General features: G+C 44.2%; 1 protein-coding gene across 1 annotated transcript in view; it reads right to left on the bottom strand.

Annotated features, from left to right (window-relative positions):
* The window catches only part of LOC135906707 (cholesterol 7-desaturase nvd-like), a 29,284-nt gene extending 21,815 nt beyond the window's left edge, over positions 1 to 7,469 (bottom strand). The window contains exons 1-3 of the mRNA XM_065438290.1: positions 7,320 to 7,469; positions 3,552 to 3,675; positions 2,283 to 2,471 (exon numbers count right to left, since the gene is read on the bottom strand). Of these exons, the coding sequence (XP_065294362.1) occupies positions 2,283 to 2,471; positions 3,552 to 3,675; positions 7,320 to 7,469 (463 nt within the window). The remainder of the gene's footprint in view (positions 1 to 2,282; positions 2,472 to 3,551; positions 3,676 to 7,319) is intronic.
* Between the last annotated feature and the right edge of the window lie 8,356 nt (positions 7,470 to 15,825).

The raw sequence follows: 15,825 nt of genomic DNA, 5'->3' as shown, positions 1-15,825 counted from the left end.
TAACGGACGTCACGCACGAAATTGCCCCTCTTGAGCTAACCGTGGCTCAGCATCGCTCCAACGTGGTCCACGTCGCGCGTCTTAAGTTGTATCACTCGCCCGCCTCCTAACAAGCACCGAGCCGGTGCTTCAGCCGCCGGAGGTCGTGTAACACGCTGACGAAGATGTTTTAATCTTGATCGGAAGCAGACGACGCTCGGGACTTCATGCGCTGACTACCACGTTATCAGCTGCTACAATTATTGTAAATATTCTGTAAATATACGTCTGACTGTTTTTAACCCCGTAACATCTTTATACTGATGGTTCCACAAACATCGAGTGTTCGTCCGGTACTGTGGTCGTCGCAGCAAGATCTATTACCATCAGCTTTAGGACTGACCACCCAACGACATCGACTTCTGCGGAACTAGCTGCTCTTCGCGTTGCACTCTGTTTTGTCAATCGGGAACCACCTCGACAATGGTCGATCTTCTGTGACTCAAAGGCAGCCCTACAATCTGTGCTATCAGCTTTGCCTCGCGGGCCATACGAACAGCTCGTATTCAATATTAGATGACTACTTCATACATCACAGGAGAAAGGACACCACGTGACGTTTCAGTGCCTGCCAAATCACTGCGGCGTCATAAGAAACGCAGACGCCGATAATGCCGCTGGGACAGCTCTTGAAGACACACAGGAAGAGGCCATACCACTTTCACGGTCCAACGCAGTTAGCAGACTTCGAGTGCTTTCACAGGAGATCACACTCTCTCTATGGTGCATACCAAGCAGCCAGACCAACCAGCGCGATCATCAATACCACCTGCCCTCTTTGATTCATCTCTGTATGCCAACTGGACTCCACCGAAGAGAGGCCACTCTGCTTTACCGCTTATGGCTAGGGGTCACATTCACGACATCTTGCTCATTTTGCATTGGAATGACCGACAACGCTCTCTGCAATGCCTGTCTTTGCGAGGAGATGCTAGAACACATTCTGTGCGACTGTCCTGAATATAATGTTCAGCGACAGTCCTTGGCGTCCGTTCTAGCACACCTTGACAATAGACTATTCTCACTTCAACGTTTTTCACATGTTGCTGATAGAAGACATCGCAGCTGAACGCGACGAAGGGACTACTTTGGTTTTTGAAATAGACGGGATTGGACAAGCTGCTGTGACAGTGATGTCACGTACCACGCAACAGTGATGGACTCTGACTGACGATGTGTGTGCTGTGTTATGTGCTCTCTCTCTCCCTTCCCCATCTTTCACCCCCCGTCCCACTCCCATGTGTAGGGTAGCAAAACGGCTAAGCTAAACTGGTTAACCTCCCTGACTTTCCTCCTCCACATTTTCTTTTTTTCCTTCGTAACCAGTTGACGCACCATAATGAATTACTTCTTTTACCCAAATGAATTATGCCGAATTGTCCACATAAGAGCGAAATTAAACAGCCAAAGTACACAACTGTCCTTTTACAGTAGACACCCATAAGTGATTTTACTGCTTATTCATCACTGTCTGGGGAATTTCAAGCAAGAGACTTCATATATGTGTACTTCGGTTTCATATCGTTGTATGTGTGTATGTTTAAAATTAGCCCGAATTCATTACGCTGTAAAAATTATGAGCATCTACTTTTTTTCATTTTTTGGAAATGGTTATCAACAGCTTGGGCGACAGACTTCAAGTCCATTACTTTCAATCATCTGCTCACCTGGCTGAAAAGTGAGTTTAATTTGACTAAATACTTGTCTAATTACTTTCTGGAGTCATTTGAAATGGATATCTATCCTAAAAGTATAACCTTGAAAAAATTCATTATCTCGTCTTCCCTATTTTTAGGTAATTTCGCACGTACTTTGTGAGACACCTACAAGTATAAACGCCAGTGACAAGAAACCTGACTACAATGTTTTGGTCTGAATAAAATGTCCTTACGAAAAAAAGATGCACAAAACGACGTACTTTAGCCACTTCGTTTTTGTATGTTACACATAAAACAAAATTCCACAGGAAAATGGTCGAATGCAGCGAGCATTGCCATGTGAACCTCGGTTATTAACCAAGGTGCTACGAGTTTACAGAAATCGGTATCGATATTTTTTTCATTACAATCGTCCATCGATCCCTCCAAACGTGTTTTGCTCAGATTTCATTTGGGTCTATTAAAGCAATAATAATAATAAAAGGAAAGCGCTGGCTTGAGCATGGACACTTCTGTAGCTGCGTGTTTAACGGCTGAAGTCTCAGCGCCACAGCCTTTTATAACGAGAAGATAGTAACAGCGCACCTTTGGCCGAGTAAGGCACGTGGGTGCATGCGCCGCCGTTTGCGTCGAACCTCCACCCGTGGAAGGGACACTCGATGCAATCTCCCACCACACGGCCCATCACTCCCAGGTGGGCACCCAGGTGCGGGCAGTAGGCGTCAAGCACGTGTGCAATGCCGTCCTCGGTACGAAACGCCACAAGCTCTAACCCTGTAGAAAGAGGAATATCTATTAGTGCATCTCGCGAAATGGGCTCCAGATTGCCCGATCAGCTGCGGGCCGGATATGGACATGCAGCGTTTTGTCCGATTAAGACTGTCTTGCTGCATCGGGAAGGCTACGTGGCTCTTAGTTCTTCTCAGACTGCAGTACGTGCAGCTCCGTTTTCCTTGGAGAGTGCAAGAGCGATCCGAGAGCCCGCTGCACTGAGGCGACATTATAAGGTAGAGTAAATTATCCAAGGAGCGACAGCAAGGCATTTGCGACGTTTGCGGGCATTTGCCGCAGCAGACAATGCCGTGACAAACGAGGGCGGCCTCGCACGCATAGCGAGCAAGTTCATTGAAACATTAGCTATAGGACAAGGGCATCGCCGATGTGACAGCCGGCTGCTATTGCAACAAATGAGCTCAGTCAGAGCTATTCGGGAAGTGTACGAATTTTTTATGTTTCAAAGGACGTCCCTTATGCTTTTCAATTCCCAAGGATTGAAGGCTTTACGCATAAGGTGTGCAGTAGGCTAGCCAAATTATAGACTGCATATGTGACCGACGTTGGGCTGGTTAGCGTTCCACTTGGGAGGGAAAACGCCGCGCAAGACGAAGAGTAAGAAAGGACGACAGCACATGCGCTCACTAACTAGGTTGGCTTTATTGCAACAAGAAAATAAATATGTAGAACACGCACAGCCCACCACGTTCCTTGAGCTTCGTCGTTCTTGAGGGAAAAACCACTTAGTTAAAATAAATTATTCGCCCTTCTCATATGTATTTTACGATATGCTCGACGCACACGGGGTGTTGTACGTGTTCTGCATATTTATTGTCTTGTTGCAATAAAGACAACGTTTGAAGGCAGCGAAAATGCTGTCGTTCTTTCATAGTCCTCGCCTTACGAGCTGTTTCCCCTCCCAAATGAATAGAAAGGTAAAATCGAGTATGAAAAACACAATAAATCCTTGATACCTTCTTTTATTTATTTTTTTAAATCCCTTAACTTATTTGCGCTAGGCTGTAGTATTTTCTCTTTCTAGAACACGTCAAAGAGTGATTCCCCGACACTAAAACTTACCAAGCACGTCGACTCGCTTTACTTGATTGACCTTGAGTTCTTGAGACTCTATAATAGGAAACCAGCCATTGGGATACACCGGCGGCAAATCCTCTTGAGGATACCGCTTTCGGACAGGAATCAACTGCATGTGCAAGTATGCAACGCTTTAAACTTATGGGAAGGTTTCCAGTCCTTAAGCAACGATTCATAGGCTCCGATTGAACATCGAAAAAATGGCGACGCATGGGTAGTTCAGTTTTCCAAGGATATCACAGTTTCTTTACTCAAAATGCTTGTTGCCGATTTGAGGAGCTTGTGAAACGCATAAAATAGCGTCTGTAATTGCGCGAATCCCATAGACTATTGAATTAGTTTATGGTTCTGTACATGAGGTTCTACAAAGCCGCTACTTCAATGCTGGGCAAAACGCATTGCTAAACGCACGGAAAAATTTTAGTTAAGAAGGTGAAGTGTTTACATCTGCTTAATTCCTGGCAGTCAGGAACTCTATATGCTATGTTATCAGTAAGTAACATCCTGTAGGGTAGCTTTCTGGGCCATTTGATGCATGATGACAGTTTGATTGTTCCATCAACTAAAGACGGGAGCACATAGACAAAGAAAGGCACAGGTTGAAGAAGTTATAGGTTAATGGGTCAGCGTGGTCCTCTGCGTTTTTTTGTCCATGTGTTCGCGTCTTTACTTGCTGGAACAGACACGCTGTGAAAATCCTGTAGTCCGAGGATGGGAAAGGTGTTATTGTCAGGACAAGCAGTACACATTCGTCGTAACCTGTTACCCAAGGGGAAAGGAAACCAGGATAGTTTTCGATCACTACAGTGCATCCTTTTTTAAACACTGAAACGTGTGCTCGCAATCCTAAAGTTAGCTGAACGGATTCTATGTTTTAAGAGCACCGAGTGGCCACCTAGTCTGAGTGTCATGAAGGAACAGAAGTGGTGCGTCTTTGCGTCTAAATGTGTCTGCTAGGCAGGCGAGATGAGAGGAGCAGATAAAGAGGGCGCCCTCTTGTTGACTACGATTCATTCGTTCTACGCCTTGTGCGTTGTCGTCACTGCACATAAAAGATGCAAATCACTACAAACGAAGAAATGAAAAGTTGTTCGATAGGTAATAATGTTTCACTGTTATACTGCAACATCCATGGTGTTATTGGACATATCAACAGTCTCCAGATATTTTTTGTTAACACAAATTGCAGTATGATTTAATTGCTTAGACTAAGACGCAGCTTACGCCTGAGGAATCTGAACCTCCTAGGTGACAACTTAGGTTGCATTCTACGATTTTGCAAAACAAAGGGTGCAGGTGCTCTGCTATTTGTCAGCACAACCCCAGGGATTATGATCGTCTCTCGTTTAACCACAGATATATCACCACAATATGAGGCGCTATTTATTCAATTCTTTTGTGAGATAAATGTCGGCGTGGTGTACCGGCTGTTCATCAAGTTCTAAAGTCTCTTTTTTCCTTCAGGCCTTAGAAAGCATGTTAGAAGAGCTGGGCACCAGAAATGAGGAGGCACTCGTATGTGAAGGCTAACTAAAACCTAAACTCGATCCCTCTATCATTTCGTATCAAACATTATATGAATCATATGGGTTCAAGAATAGCGTCCTTACATGGTTCATCAGTGCGTCAACAATACAAATCGCTTTGTCAAACAGCTGCACGTACCTATAGAATTTCACTTCGAGAAAGCTTGTCCGCGATGCGCAAATATTTTATGGAAGCTGGCCTGCCGAGTAATACCTTTATTAACAAAATTATTTCCCACAGCTTTCTTAAGCTAATTGACTAGAAATAATAGTACGATTATCTATAATATCTTTTTCTCGCTGTATCGTGGAAGCGCGAAAAATTTGCTCCTAAATAGCATTTATTGATTTCTGTAGCAAGCATTATCTTTCCTTTTACTTTCTATGCCTATATTCCTTGATACGGGATAGCTCTAAGGCACTTTGCGTCATCCAAGGGTTGATCGGCTGTTTGCTGTATTTCTTGGCGCGTTCATGAGTTAGCGTTACACTGTTATTGCAGGATGCCTGATATCAATTTTTACGCTGAATAAAAGCAACAATAAGCAAACAGTTTTAATCCATTTTCTCCTTATTTGTCTAACTTGCCGCTCAAGAAGTAATGGCCCTAAGTATTTCAATATCAACTCGTAAAGCCACCGGGTGTGACAGAATATCATAGAGTATAATGAAATATAATGAAGATTTTCTGTGCCCATATCTGGCGCCAATATTTTATTACGCTTTTTACACTGGTACATATCCTAATCAGCTGAAAAGAGCTAAAGTATCTCCCATTTTTAAGAACGATAATCTCATGTTAGAAAACTACAGAGCTATTTCGATACTCTCAACCGTTAACAAAGGGTTCGAACCGCTTATATCCAAGCGAATTACTAAGTTTCTAAAAAATAATGATATAGTTACCCTGCAGCACTGGATTTGTCGAAATAAATAAACTAGAACGGCAGTTATTCATGTGGCAAACTACATTACAACTTATCTGAATACCAAAGAAATAGTAAGAGGAATTATTCTGGGCGTTAAGGAGAGCGTTCGGCACCGTCGATCATCACATTGTTTCCAAGGAAGTTGCAAGATTATGGATTAAGTAGTGACATGCTTAATTCCTTTGAGAGCTATCTTGATGAAAGGTACCAGAGGGTACACACATTGAAAGTTTTTATCCAATAAAGCTAAAATATCAGCACCAACAAATAACAAATTAGAAGGTCGCAACAAAATTTACAAAACTTCAAGAGTAGAAATAGCACATTATAACGCTAGGTCCATCACTTCATTACAGGCACACGTAACCAATGTTTGCTGCCGGTTAAGTCGTGCTTGATCTGTATCTTATATGAAATGGGCGCACATTTTTCTTGTTTCCTTTTTCGGTCAGGAAGGTGAGCCTCATGGTACTGGCCACTCGGGATTTCTTTTCGACGTCCCCAATGCAAAGACAGTAAATGGTCCATGGAGGGGCCTTCACTCGTTGAAAGTCGAAGCAAATGTCTCCTCTCTCGGGTGCGGTGAAAAGACCAGGCTATGAGAAGGTATAGTCACCACTAATACGATTAAATTTGCGCATTGATTGCATGGATAACTACGAGATCATACACGAGGAATAATAGTGGTGCAATATCACGGAAAAGAACCTCGTCATGAGTCGAGTATTTTTTGTTGCAACATGCATGAAAGTGGCCTTCATGCTTACACTTAATTTAAACCCCAAGTGATGCTTCGTAGTAACCCGAGTGAATAAAAACAAAGCCACGTCTTTCTTTAGACTTTGCGGATTCAGCCATGGTAGTCATTGACAATGTCATAACTACATCACCGCTGCCTACTCACTCCCCATCCCTGTCCTCCCACTTACCTTTATAAGATAATTTATAACCAATGTGCGAAATGCCTGTACTTCGCTTTGCTTCATACTGCTTTCTCGTTGTGTTCTTTTTTATTAGCTTGTATGATGTGTTTGAACGAGTACTGTAATTAGCCTTGATGTACTGACACCTCCTTTTGTAACACCCGTATATGTCTGGGGTATTTGATAAAACAAATTGGGCCGATAATAAGTTCCGGTGGGTGCAACTATTCCGAAGAGGACGTTGACAGCCTCCCGTGAATAAAGGCGAAAACACATTTCACGCGCACAGGTAAAGCTGAAGTTTACAACCCGCTAAATACGGGCACACGTACAGCAAATAGAAAAGCAATCTACAGAATAAATTGCAAGCCCTACCCTTTTCTTATCTTCCGACGCCCGTGCACGGTGCCGCAAGAAGGCCCAGGTGAGGCTGGCGAACAAAGCAATGAGCGGCGCAAAGCCCAGGCTGAACCAGAAAAACACGTCCATGGAAAGCATGGCAAGGGGCTGAGCTTGCGTGGGCATGCTTCGCGAAGCACACGCGCCGTCTGAGTAAATGCGAGGAAGGAGCGTCGCTGTGTTAAGTTGGGTGTGCGCCTCCGGACCAGACAGTAACGAGCAAAGGAGACGGTACTCGTCCACCTCTGTGCTTCCTCCTTCCCGCAGATCCTCTTAGACGAAAACAGGAGAAAACAAGTCACAACAACGCGCGACAATCGATTAAAAAAAAAGACAAGTCTTAGCAGAACCCATCGCACGATCGGTGCCATCGGTAATCACATTAGCTTCCATGCAAAGTAGCGACATTCCACATTGGCGAAGAGGCCTTGGATTAGAAACTGGTGAGTTTCCGTAGCTACTGGTTTGTGATGAATTGCGCGCATGTCACGCTTACGTAGGAATCGGTGTTAAGCGAAGCTTTCTTGGATGTCTGCGCGAATGTTCAATGCAAATGTTATGCAAAACGAAACGCTCATAGCGAGAACGTTTGTACAAAATGACGCATTCAAGGGAATATACTTTTTTGAACTTTTGCGTAGCCCACTTCTTTGCATATTCTGTCGCTGACTTCATTTCGCTGCAACTCAACGCTCCTCGCTCAGTCCGCGCTCTATAACGAGCAGGACAACAGGCAAAAAAAGAACGCCAACCTCGCTCAATGCATGTTCAAGTCCCAATTTGGTCGCTTGAGTCCTTTGCCAACGCTCGGCTGCTTCGGCTGCCGACTTCATTTTTGGCCTAATGTCCTGATTATCTCTATTGCCCTTCCAGATATGTTTTAGTAGCAAACTGGTCTGATTTCAGTGAGCACACGTGCTTGCACGTGCGAACACCTGTACCTACATTCTCTGAATAAACTTAGTGACGAGTGGTGGTGGTGGTGAATTGTAGAAACAGGCGGGTGTAGCCTGGCGATCAAGGCCGGCAATTGCTCCGCCCGAGCGTTTCGCACAATACTGCTGAAGGGTTTCACCATATGTACATCAAACCAGTCTCTCTTAATTCGATAAGGAGAGGTGAAGTTTCATTGCGGGCTATGGACGTCAGACTCTGGAGTTTTGCAAGACGCGTAGCGTCACCTGCCGGTGCGAAGAGAGAGTAACTGAGTAGTGCGAAGCCCGACTCCCTTGCTAAGTTGCTTATGCAGCTAGCGACTGCGAAACATCGATTTAACTAGATTTTGGTCCGTATGGCGAGTGTTTTGCGCATTTGACACCCAGACAGAGAGCTATGAATTTCTACTCTAGTCGGACGCGCCGCCGAACTGCCATAAAGCGCTTGCTGGCTCACTCATCAGACTGACGACGGAAAAAACGGCAACCGCGATAGCTCCGCGCGCTGCGAAGAAACTTCGGAATCGACGCTACTGTTGTGTTGTGAATTGCCATGAACGTGAAGGACGGAATAAAAACGTTGAGTTTTACGAATTTACATCGCGATCGTATGAAGGGGAAAGGCGAGAGCGCTGGATACGGGCTGTTCAACCTGTTGGGTAATCGGAATACTTGCATTCCCCACAACACAGCGGCTCGCATGAGAAAGTGCGGCAATTTTGTTCTGTAATTGTGTTGCGTATCCCTGACGGAGGACCATGGTAACCAAGCGAAAGCTCAAGAATCTGCAGCCGCCACTCCTTTGGTAACAAAGAAAACAACGTTGCGAACCATCCTGCTTATGTGCCATCGATATCTCCGCCTCTTAACAGACGTCCGCCTCCGCTTGACTCAACAAGTGGAACGGAGAGATTTGGCAGGTTAGCTTAACCAAACATTTTGGTTCGTTTATGAATTCAAGATCCTGTTCTGGAGCATAGTTGTATCGCGAGCTCATTTCTACTTTCAGTATTTTGTATGTCCTGCGCCGATACAACAAGCACGCTTCGCAATGTGCGGAGCCTGCTCGACTGCGTTTTTTTAAATGTGAGCAATAAAGTTGCTGTAGGAGCACTGGATGAGTAATTGCGTAATAACGCACGTGTGTAAAGAGAAAAATGTAGCGTTTATTTACATGTATGTGTTCGCGCTTGCTGCTCGAAGCATCTGCAAAAAGCTCAAATTAAAGTACTGAGCGATGCTGTAGCTCCTGCGAGAAAGAAAGATGCAACGCGTAGGCACTGTAGGAAGCTTACCTTCGCTATGATCGCACGCTATTTGCTGCCTTGGAAAACGTTTTCTGTTTGCTGCCCCGGAAAAGGCTATGAAAGGATTTACTCTGTGTAAATAATTGCGAGACAAAACATTACAATAAAATACATAAAAATATAGCAGGTACTTAATAAGTCTTGTATTCAGGACATATTCAATATGAACCAATTTGAAATGCTTAGATTTTTATGCTGATATGCCTATAGACAAACCTGATGTTATCTGTACTTGCGAGTTGCAGCACGCCGAAATAACACTTGAGATTTTATTTTATATTGTACACGTACTTCACCCTGCTGAACTTCCTTTCCGAAGCGTGGATGGGCGGAAGAAGCTTTTCAGGTCCTTGATTTTTAGGAAACCGTGCCTCAACACAAACGAAAGAGAAGGGTCCATTGTGGCCTATGCACCTTCGCTTGCGGACACCTCCCCGTGCACTACTCAGTTCGCGCCAAGGCTCCGATGGCGGCGCTGGTGACGGGTTTTTTCGCAGCGCCTCCTGGGCAGAGTCTGAGGTGTATAACTGATCCCTCGGGAAATATAAGGTGTTGCAGGCACGCATGCGGAAGGTCCTTTTTTGAACATCATTCAGGAGAGCGTCTCTTTCATCTTGGAATTTCTGGCAGAGTGGGCATGGCAGAGCGAACTTTGACATGATGTCTAAGCCTTTCTTCTGTATCGCGCAGATATTTCTGATGAGCTTAGCCGGAGCGTCAATGCTGTTTCATCAATTGTCTGGCCATTTCAAGATACCACCGGATGAATCTTGCTCATGGACAGCGGGTACAGCGATGTAGTAGCTCGTTTTCGAGGACATCATCTGTGAGGCATCCTCAGCGCCACCTCGGGACCAAGTGACGTCATCATGCCTGACTATAAAAGAACAGCTGGAGCTCTGCGAGTTCAGTGGGCATGGCAGACCGAGCTTCGGCATGATGTCTAAGCCATTCTTCTGTATCGCGCAGGTTAGTTCATATTTTACTACGCTTAGAAGTGATTGCCGCAGTATATTGGTCGTGCCATGTCCACAACAGTGCATTACCATAGTGTACAATGTGTATTATGTGTGCCAGCTTCCTTGCGGGGACGTAGAATTGAACCCTGGCGCACAAACAGCAGTATTTCTGAAAGGACTGTTGGAAGGGCAACACAAACTTACCGCTGATGTGGCGGCACTTAGAACTCAGCAAAGCACGATGGAAACGGTAACGTCAGATATGGCGTTACGTTTCGACAAAATCAATAAACAAGGTGCTCGCGTTGCATCCTTTGAAAAATCGGTGAATCTTATGCATAAAAATATCATTGACCTAGAAGACCGGAGCAGGCGGTCAAATTTGATTGTTGTCGGGGTACAAGAAGGCAGTGACGAAACTGTTAATGATTTGAAGCAAAAAGTCTTGAGGGAGATCTTTTCACAGAAACTTAATGTTACCTGCAACTCGGTAGGGAGAATTCATCGGTTGGGCAAACCTAGCAAAAACAGGCCAGTTATAATATATTTTCAAGAGTATAACGAGAAACAGCACTTATTGAAAAATGTATACAAGCTTAAAGGATCGCGAACGTCAGTTCAAAGTGATTTTTCTCCGGACACGCGCAGAAAGCGGAAACTTTTGCGGGAGAGTGCGAAAAGCGAAAAAGAACTGGGCAAGAAAGTAAACCTTATCAATGATAAGCTACGAGTGGATGGACAATTGCTTATGTGGGACGAAAACACTAACTCCAGAATAGAATTAAATACTCGTCAGAGCTCATCCACCCCTCAATGAATTAGTTCGACTACTAAGAATCTACGGGTTTTAACCATAAACGCGCGCAGCGTAGTGAACAAAAGTGCCCAGCTTGAGACTACCCTTTGAAGTTACGATCCACATGTTCTTGTGATTACCGAGACTTGGCTGCGCGATGACATTGATAGCACAAGCGTTTTTCCATCTTCTTATCAAGCATTTCGACGTGACAGACCTTCCAGAGGAGGCGTTGTAGCTGCACTAGTCAAACATAGCATACCTGCTTTTGTACTTCGGCAGATTGAAAATCACGAAAGTATGAGCCTAAACCTTCGCTGTTGGGGGCGATCCTTTTTATTATTCGCTGTTTATCGCACACCTGAGTCACCTAGCCAGTTCCTAAATGACCTTTATGAGCATATGTCGACTTTTTCTCAGGATAAAATATTTCTTGTTGGTGACTTCAATCTGCCTGGTGTTAACTGGGATTATGGTGCTTACAGTTACGATCAGAATGTCGATTATCTGATTGATATTATGCTAACTAATAACTTGCAACAAATTGTGACACAGCCGACGCGCTTACAAGGAGATAGTGAAACTATGCTTGATCTTTTTATTAGTCGCTCTATTGAAAATTTTGTCACCTCTGTAGAAAAACGTATTTCGGATCATGAACTTGTCTACTTTTCATGTCCCATTGAACGTTGCGATATTGCCCTTGATAAAACAGTGATTGTAAAGGACTTTTCCCGTGCCAGAGATGAAAGTGTTTTGCACTACTTAGATCACAAGCTGAGCGAGTTTGATGGGAATGACGTCATGGTTCTCTGGAATAAGTTCAAAGAAATGTGCCATTTTGGTCTCGATAATTTTATTCCAAACAAAGTTAAAAAGAAGTCCAAACGTAATCCGTGGATTACACGAAAAGTACTGCAACTTAAACGAAAACTAAAAAGGCTAAAGCAACGGCATGCCCTTTGCACTGAAATACAGAACATTCAAGAAGCCTTGAATCGGGCTGTATTCGAGGCTAAGCAATGGTATTTTCAATATACCGTGCCTAGCTTTATGCGCAGTGCACCAGAAAAATTCTGGAACCATCTAGCTAGCGCAAAGAAATCCATTGACTGCATTGTGCACAACGGTGTAACGGTTACACAGAAGCGATGTATAGCGGAACATTTTAATAAATTTTTTCACAGCGTATTTTCGAGTGTCTCGAACCATGTACACTTTAGCCGTACCCCTTGTTATGTTGATCCTGCTGTTATATCGACGACTGATGTGGTTTCTATGCTGCTAAATTGAAAAACGATATCATCACCAGGACCGGATAACATCCTAAATGCCTTTTTGTGCCGCTATGCAGAGATGATTGCACATTTTCTAGTGCGCATTATTAGTGTATTTTAATCTTCCGCCACCCTTCCCAAAGAGAGGCGATCGGCTCGGGTTGTACCGGCGCTTAAGAAAGGCGAAGCGACATTAACAAGGAACTATCGACCGATTTCCCTTAACTTCATCTTGCTGCAAACTGTTCGAACATATTATAGCTAACCAGATAGAAGAATTCTTAGATTACAACAGCATCCTCACACCGGTACAGCATGGCTTTAGGAAGGGGTTTTCCCGCGTCACTCAGCTTCAGTCTTCCGCAGCTTTGCTAGCATTCTTGATAAACCTGGACAGATTGATGTATTCCTGCATTACGGAAAAGCATTTGATCTTGTTTGTCACCATAAACTAATTGAGAAGCTCGAAATCATAAAACTGGCGCTATACTCAATTAGCTGGATATCTGCATACTTAACTAAGCGCAAACAATTCGTCAGCATAAGCGACTGCCCTCCAGATGCAGTGCCAGTTACTCCCGGTGTTCCTCCAGGAAGCGTGCTTGGCCGCTTGTTATTTTTAATATATATTGATATTGGGGAAGTAATTGCTCATCCCGTTCAATTAAGATTGTTTGCTGATGTAGTGTTTTATTTAATGAAATTAAATGCCACGAAGATCAATTCCTCTTAAATACTACCCTTCAGAGCATTCATCCCTGGTGCCAGCAGTGGAACATGGAGCTCAACAATAATAAAACAGTTTCTATGAGAATTACTAAAAAAAAGCACCCTTTACCGTTTACTTATGATCTTGCATCTCAACCCTATCCGAAGTCGAGGAATCTAGGTACCTGGGGGTTATAAAGTATGATCTTTCCTCGACTAAACATATCTCTGCTACATGTTCTTCAGCTTTAAGAAAACTTGGTCTGCTGAGGCATAAATTAAAAATGGCACCTTCAAAAACCAAGCTGCATGTTGGCTTACAACTCTATTATAAGGCCTACACTAGAATATGCGGCAACTGTTTGAGACCCGTACATGAAACGCAACATCGATGCATTAGAAAAAATTTAGAAAACACTAAAAGTGCGAAGAAAAATTCAAAGGATTAAGTTCCTCTATCTGCTTCAGAATAATCGGCTATCTCTCATTCCGCAGCAACATGTACAACCACTAACAGGGCGATTAACAAGGCACTGGCACGCCAAGTCATTAACTCCGTATTTTGCCTGGACTAACACCTTTAAATATTCCTTGTTTCCTCGCACAATAACCGAATGGAATAACTTGCCCATATCGCTCCCTATTAACACTGAAAGCATTGAATGCGTTGACAGCTGAACACGCGACAGTTGAAAAGTGTTTGCTTCTCTTTATCTTGTTTTGTTGCAGTGTTTTTGAAATTGTTTTTTTTTTACTTTCCTGCAATCCTTCCAATGTAATTGCTGTTATTTCTGTTTTGCATTTTCTTGTTTTTTTCTCTACTTCTGCCCCTCCTGCAAGGGCCACTACAAGGCCTGCAGTATTTTCTAAATAAATAAATAAATAAATAAATAAATAAAGTGCTCAATGTCTCCTGTATCGTTGCATGCCGTACAGTTCGGAGAATTTATTCGCCCTGTCTTAAATAAACAGGCCGGTGTATTAGCAGATCCTGTCCTTATTTGATATAGAAGTGAGGCTTCCTCTCGGCGCAATCTCTTGGTTACGCAGGGCATATGCGGTGGAACCCAAAGCGACGCAAAGTGATTTCGAATGTGAGATTTTTGCCCTTGATTACACTTTGGAGTCTTGACTTTGGGAGGATGATAGCGCGCTGCGTATGCAAGCGCATCAACTTTTTTTGTTTCCAGAGATACCAATGTGGAAGGGAATCCACTAAAACTTTACTGTGAAGCCTTTGTTGTTGAGTTCTTTCACGATGGCTAGTGGTTTGCGTGGGAACTTGAGGGATGGCAGACCACATTATACTTGTAACGCGGCCTTTGAGTACGTAAGGACAGCCACATTCTGCGGAGGCAAAGTCTTTAGTTTGCGCAGAGCAGAAGCTATTGCTACACTTTCCACAACTGTCGACGAGGCTATACAGTCCTGACGGCCAGACTACGTATATCTTAGAGATAGAATGTAGAATGCAGCTGCGCAGCGGTCTTCGTCTGCCTTGACAGAGCTATCTGTGTATACTTGTAGGTGATTCGGGTAAGTTGTGTTCAGATGTTCCAGGACTAATGACTTGGCTTCTGCAAATGGAATGCAGCTCTTTGACTGCAATCATGGTACATTTAAGTTGCATTTGATGTCCTCGAATGTCCAGGGTGGTTCTATCCTTTCCCTCTGTCTCGAGCAGCACAATCATAATACGCGAAGTGTTTTCAGTGCTGCTTAAAAATGAGAGCGCGGCCTGTTACCTATACTTCTTAAGAGGGCTTTACCGGGCATAGACTCACTCAATCGTAGTAGCTGTATCATGAAAGCCTCGGAAGCCTGAAGTCGCAGAGGGCGGGACTCAGCTTCATAGCGCACTTTCTTGTTTGACGCTGGCTGATGGACTCCAAGGCAAAGTCGGATACCTTTTCTGTGGATGGCTTCTAAGCGCTCGTATTGGCTGTCTGAGGGTGACATCAGAGGTAGCTAATACAGGATCCGACTGGTAACCAACGCTGTACGTAGCCGTAGCATCGACGTCGCGTGGTTGCCCCAGCGTATGCAAGCTGCTCGCTTGAGCACATGTAGCCTGGGTGACGATGACGCCACAGCGTGGTCAACACCGCGGTGCCAGAGTAGCCTGTGGTCTAAGGTAACGCCAATAAAACATACGTTGGTGTCTTGTCGAATCTGGTATCCGTCCAGATTCAGCGTCAAGCGTGTAGATTTGCTTTTCGCTCCAGGAAATAGTACGAATGATAATTTCTCTGCTGATAGTGATAATCCAGTCGTTGCCAAGTGGCCCTGATTGGCTTTTACTGCTCCCTGGGCTATTCGTGCGAGGCGGCGATGCTGGTAGGCGGTGACCCATATGCAGATATCATCGGCATATATAGATATCTTCACTGGTATACGATGGTTTAGTACTCTTGGGAGGCTACTCATGGCAATGTTAAATAATTAGGGCGATAGAACACTCCCCTGTGGCACGCCGCGAAATATACGTATTTCATCGCTC

Source organism: Dermacentor albipictus, chromosome 1, assembly GCF_038994185.2.
Source record: "Dermacentor albipictus isolate Rhodes 1998 colony chromosome 1, USDA_Dalb.pri_finalv2, whole genome shotgun sequence".
NCBI classification, from domain to species: domain Eukaryota; kingdom Metazoa; phylum Arthropoda; class Arachnida; order Ixodida; family Ixodidae; genus Dermacentor; species Dermacentor albipictus.
The sequence above is the reverse complement of the archived record's forward strand: the minus strand, read 5'-3'. Positions and strand labels throughout refer to the sequence as shown.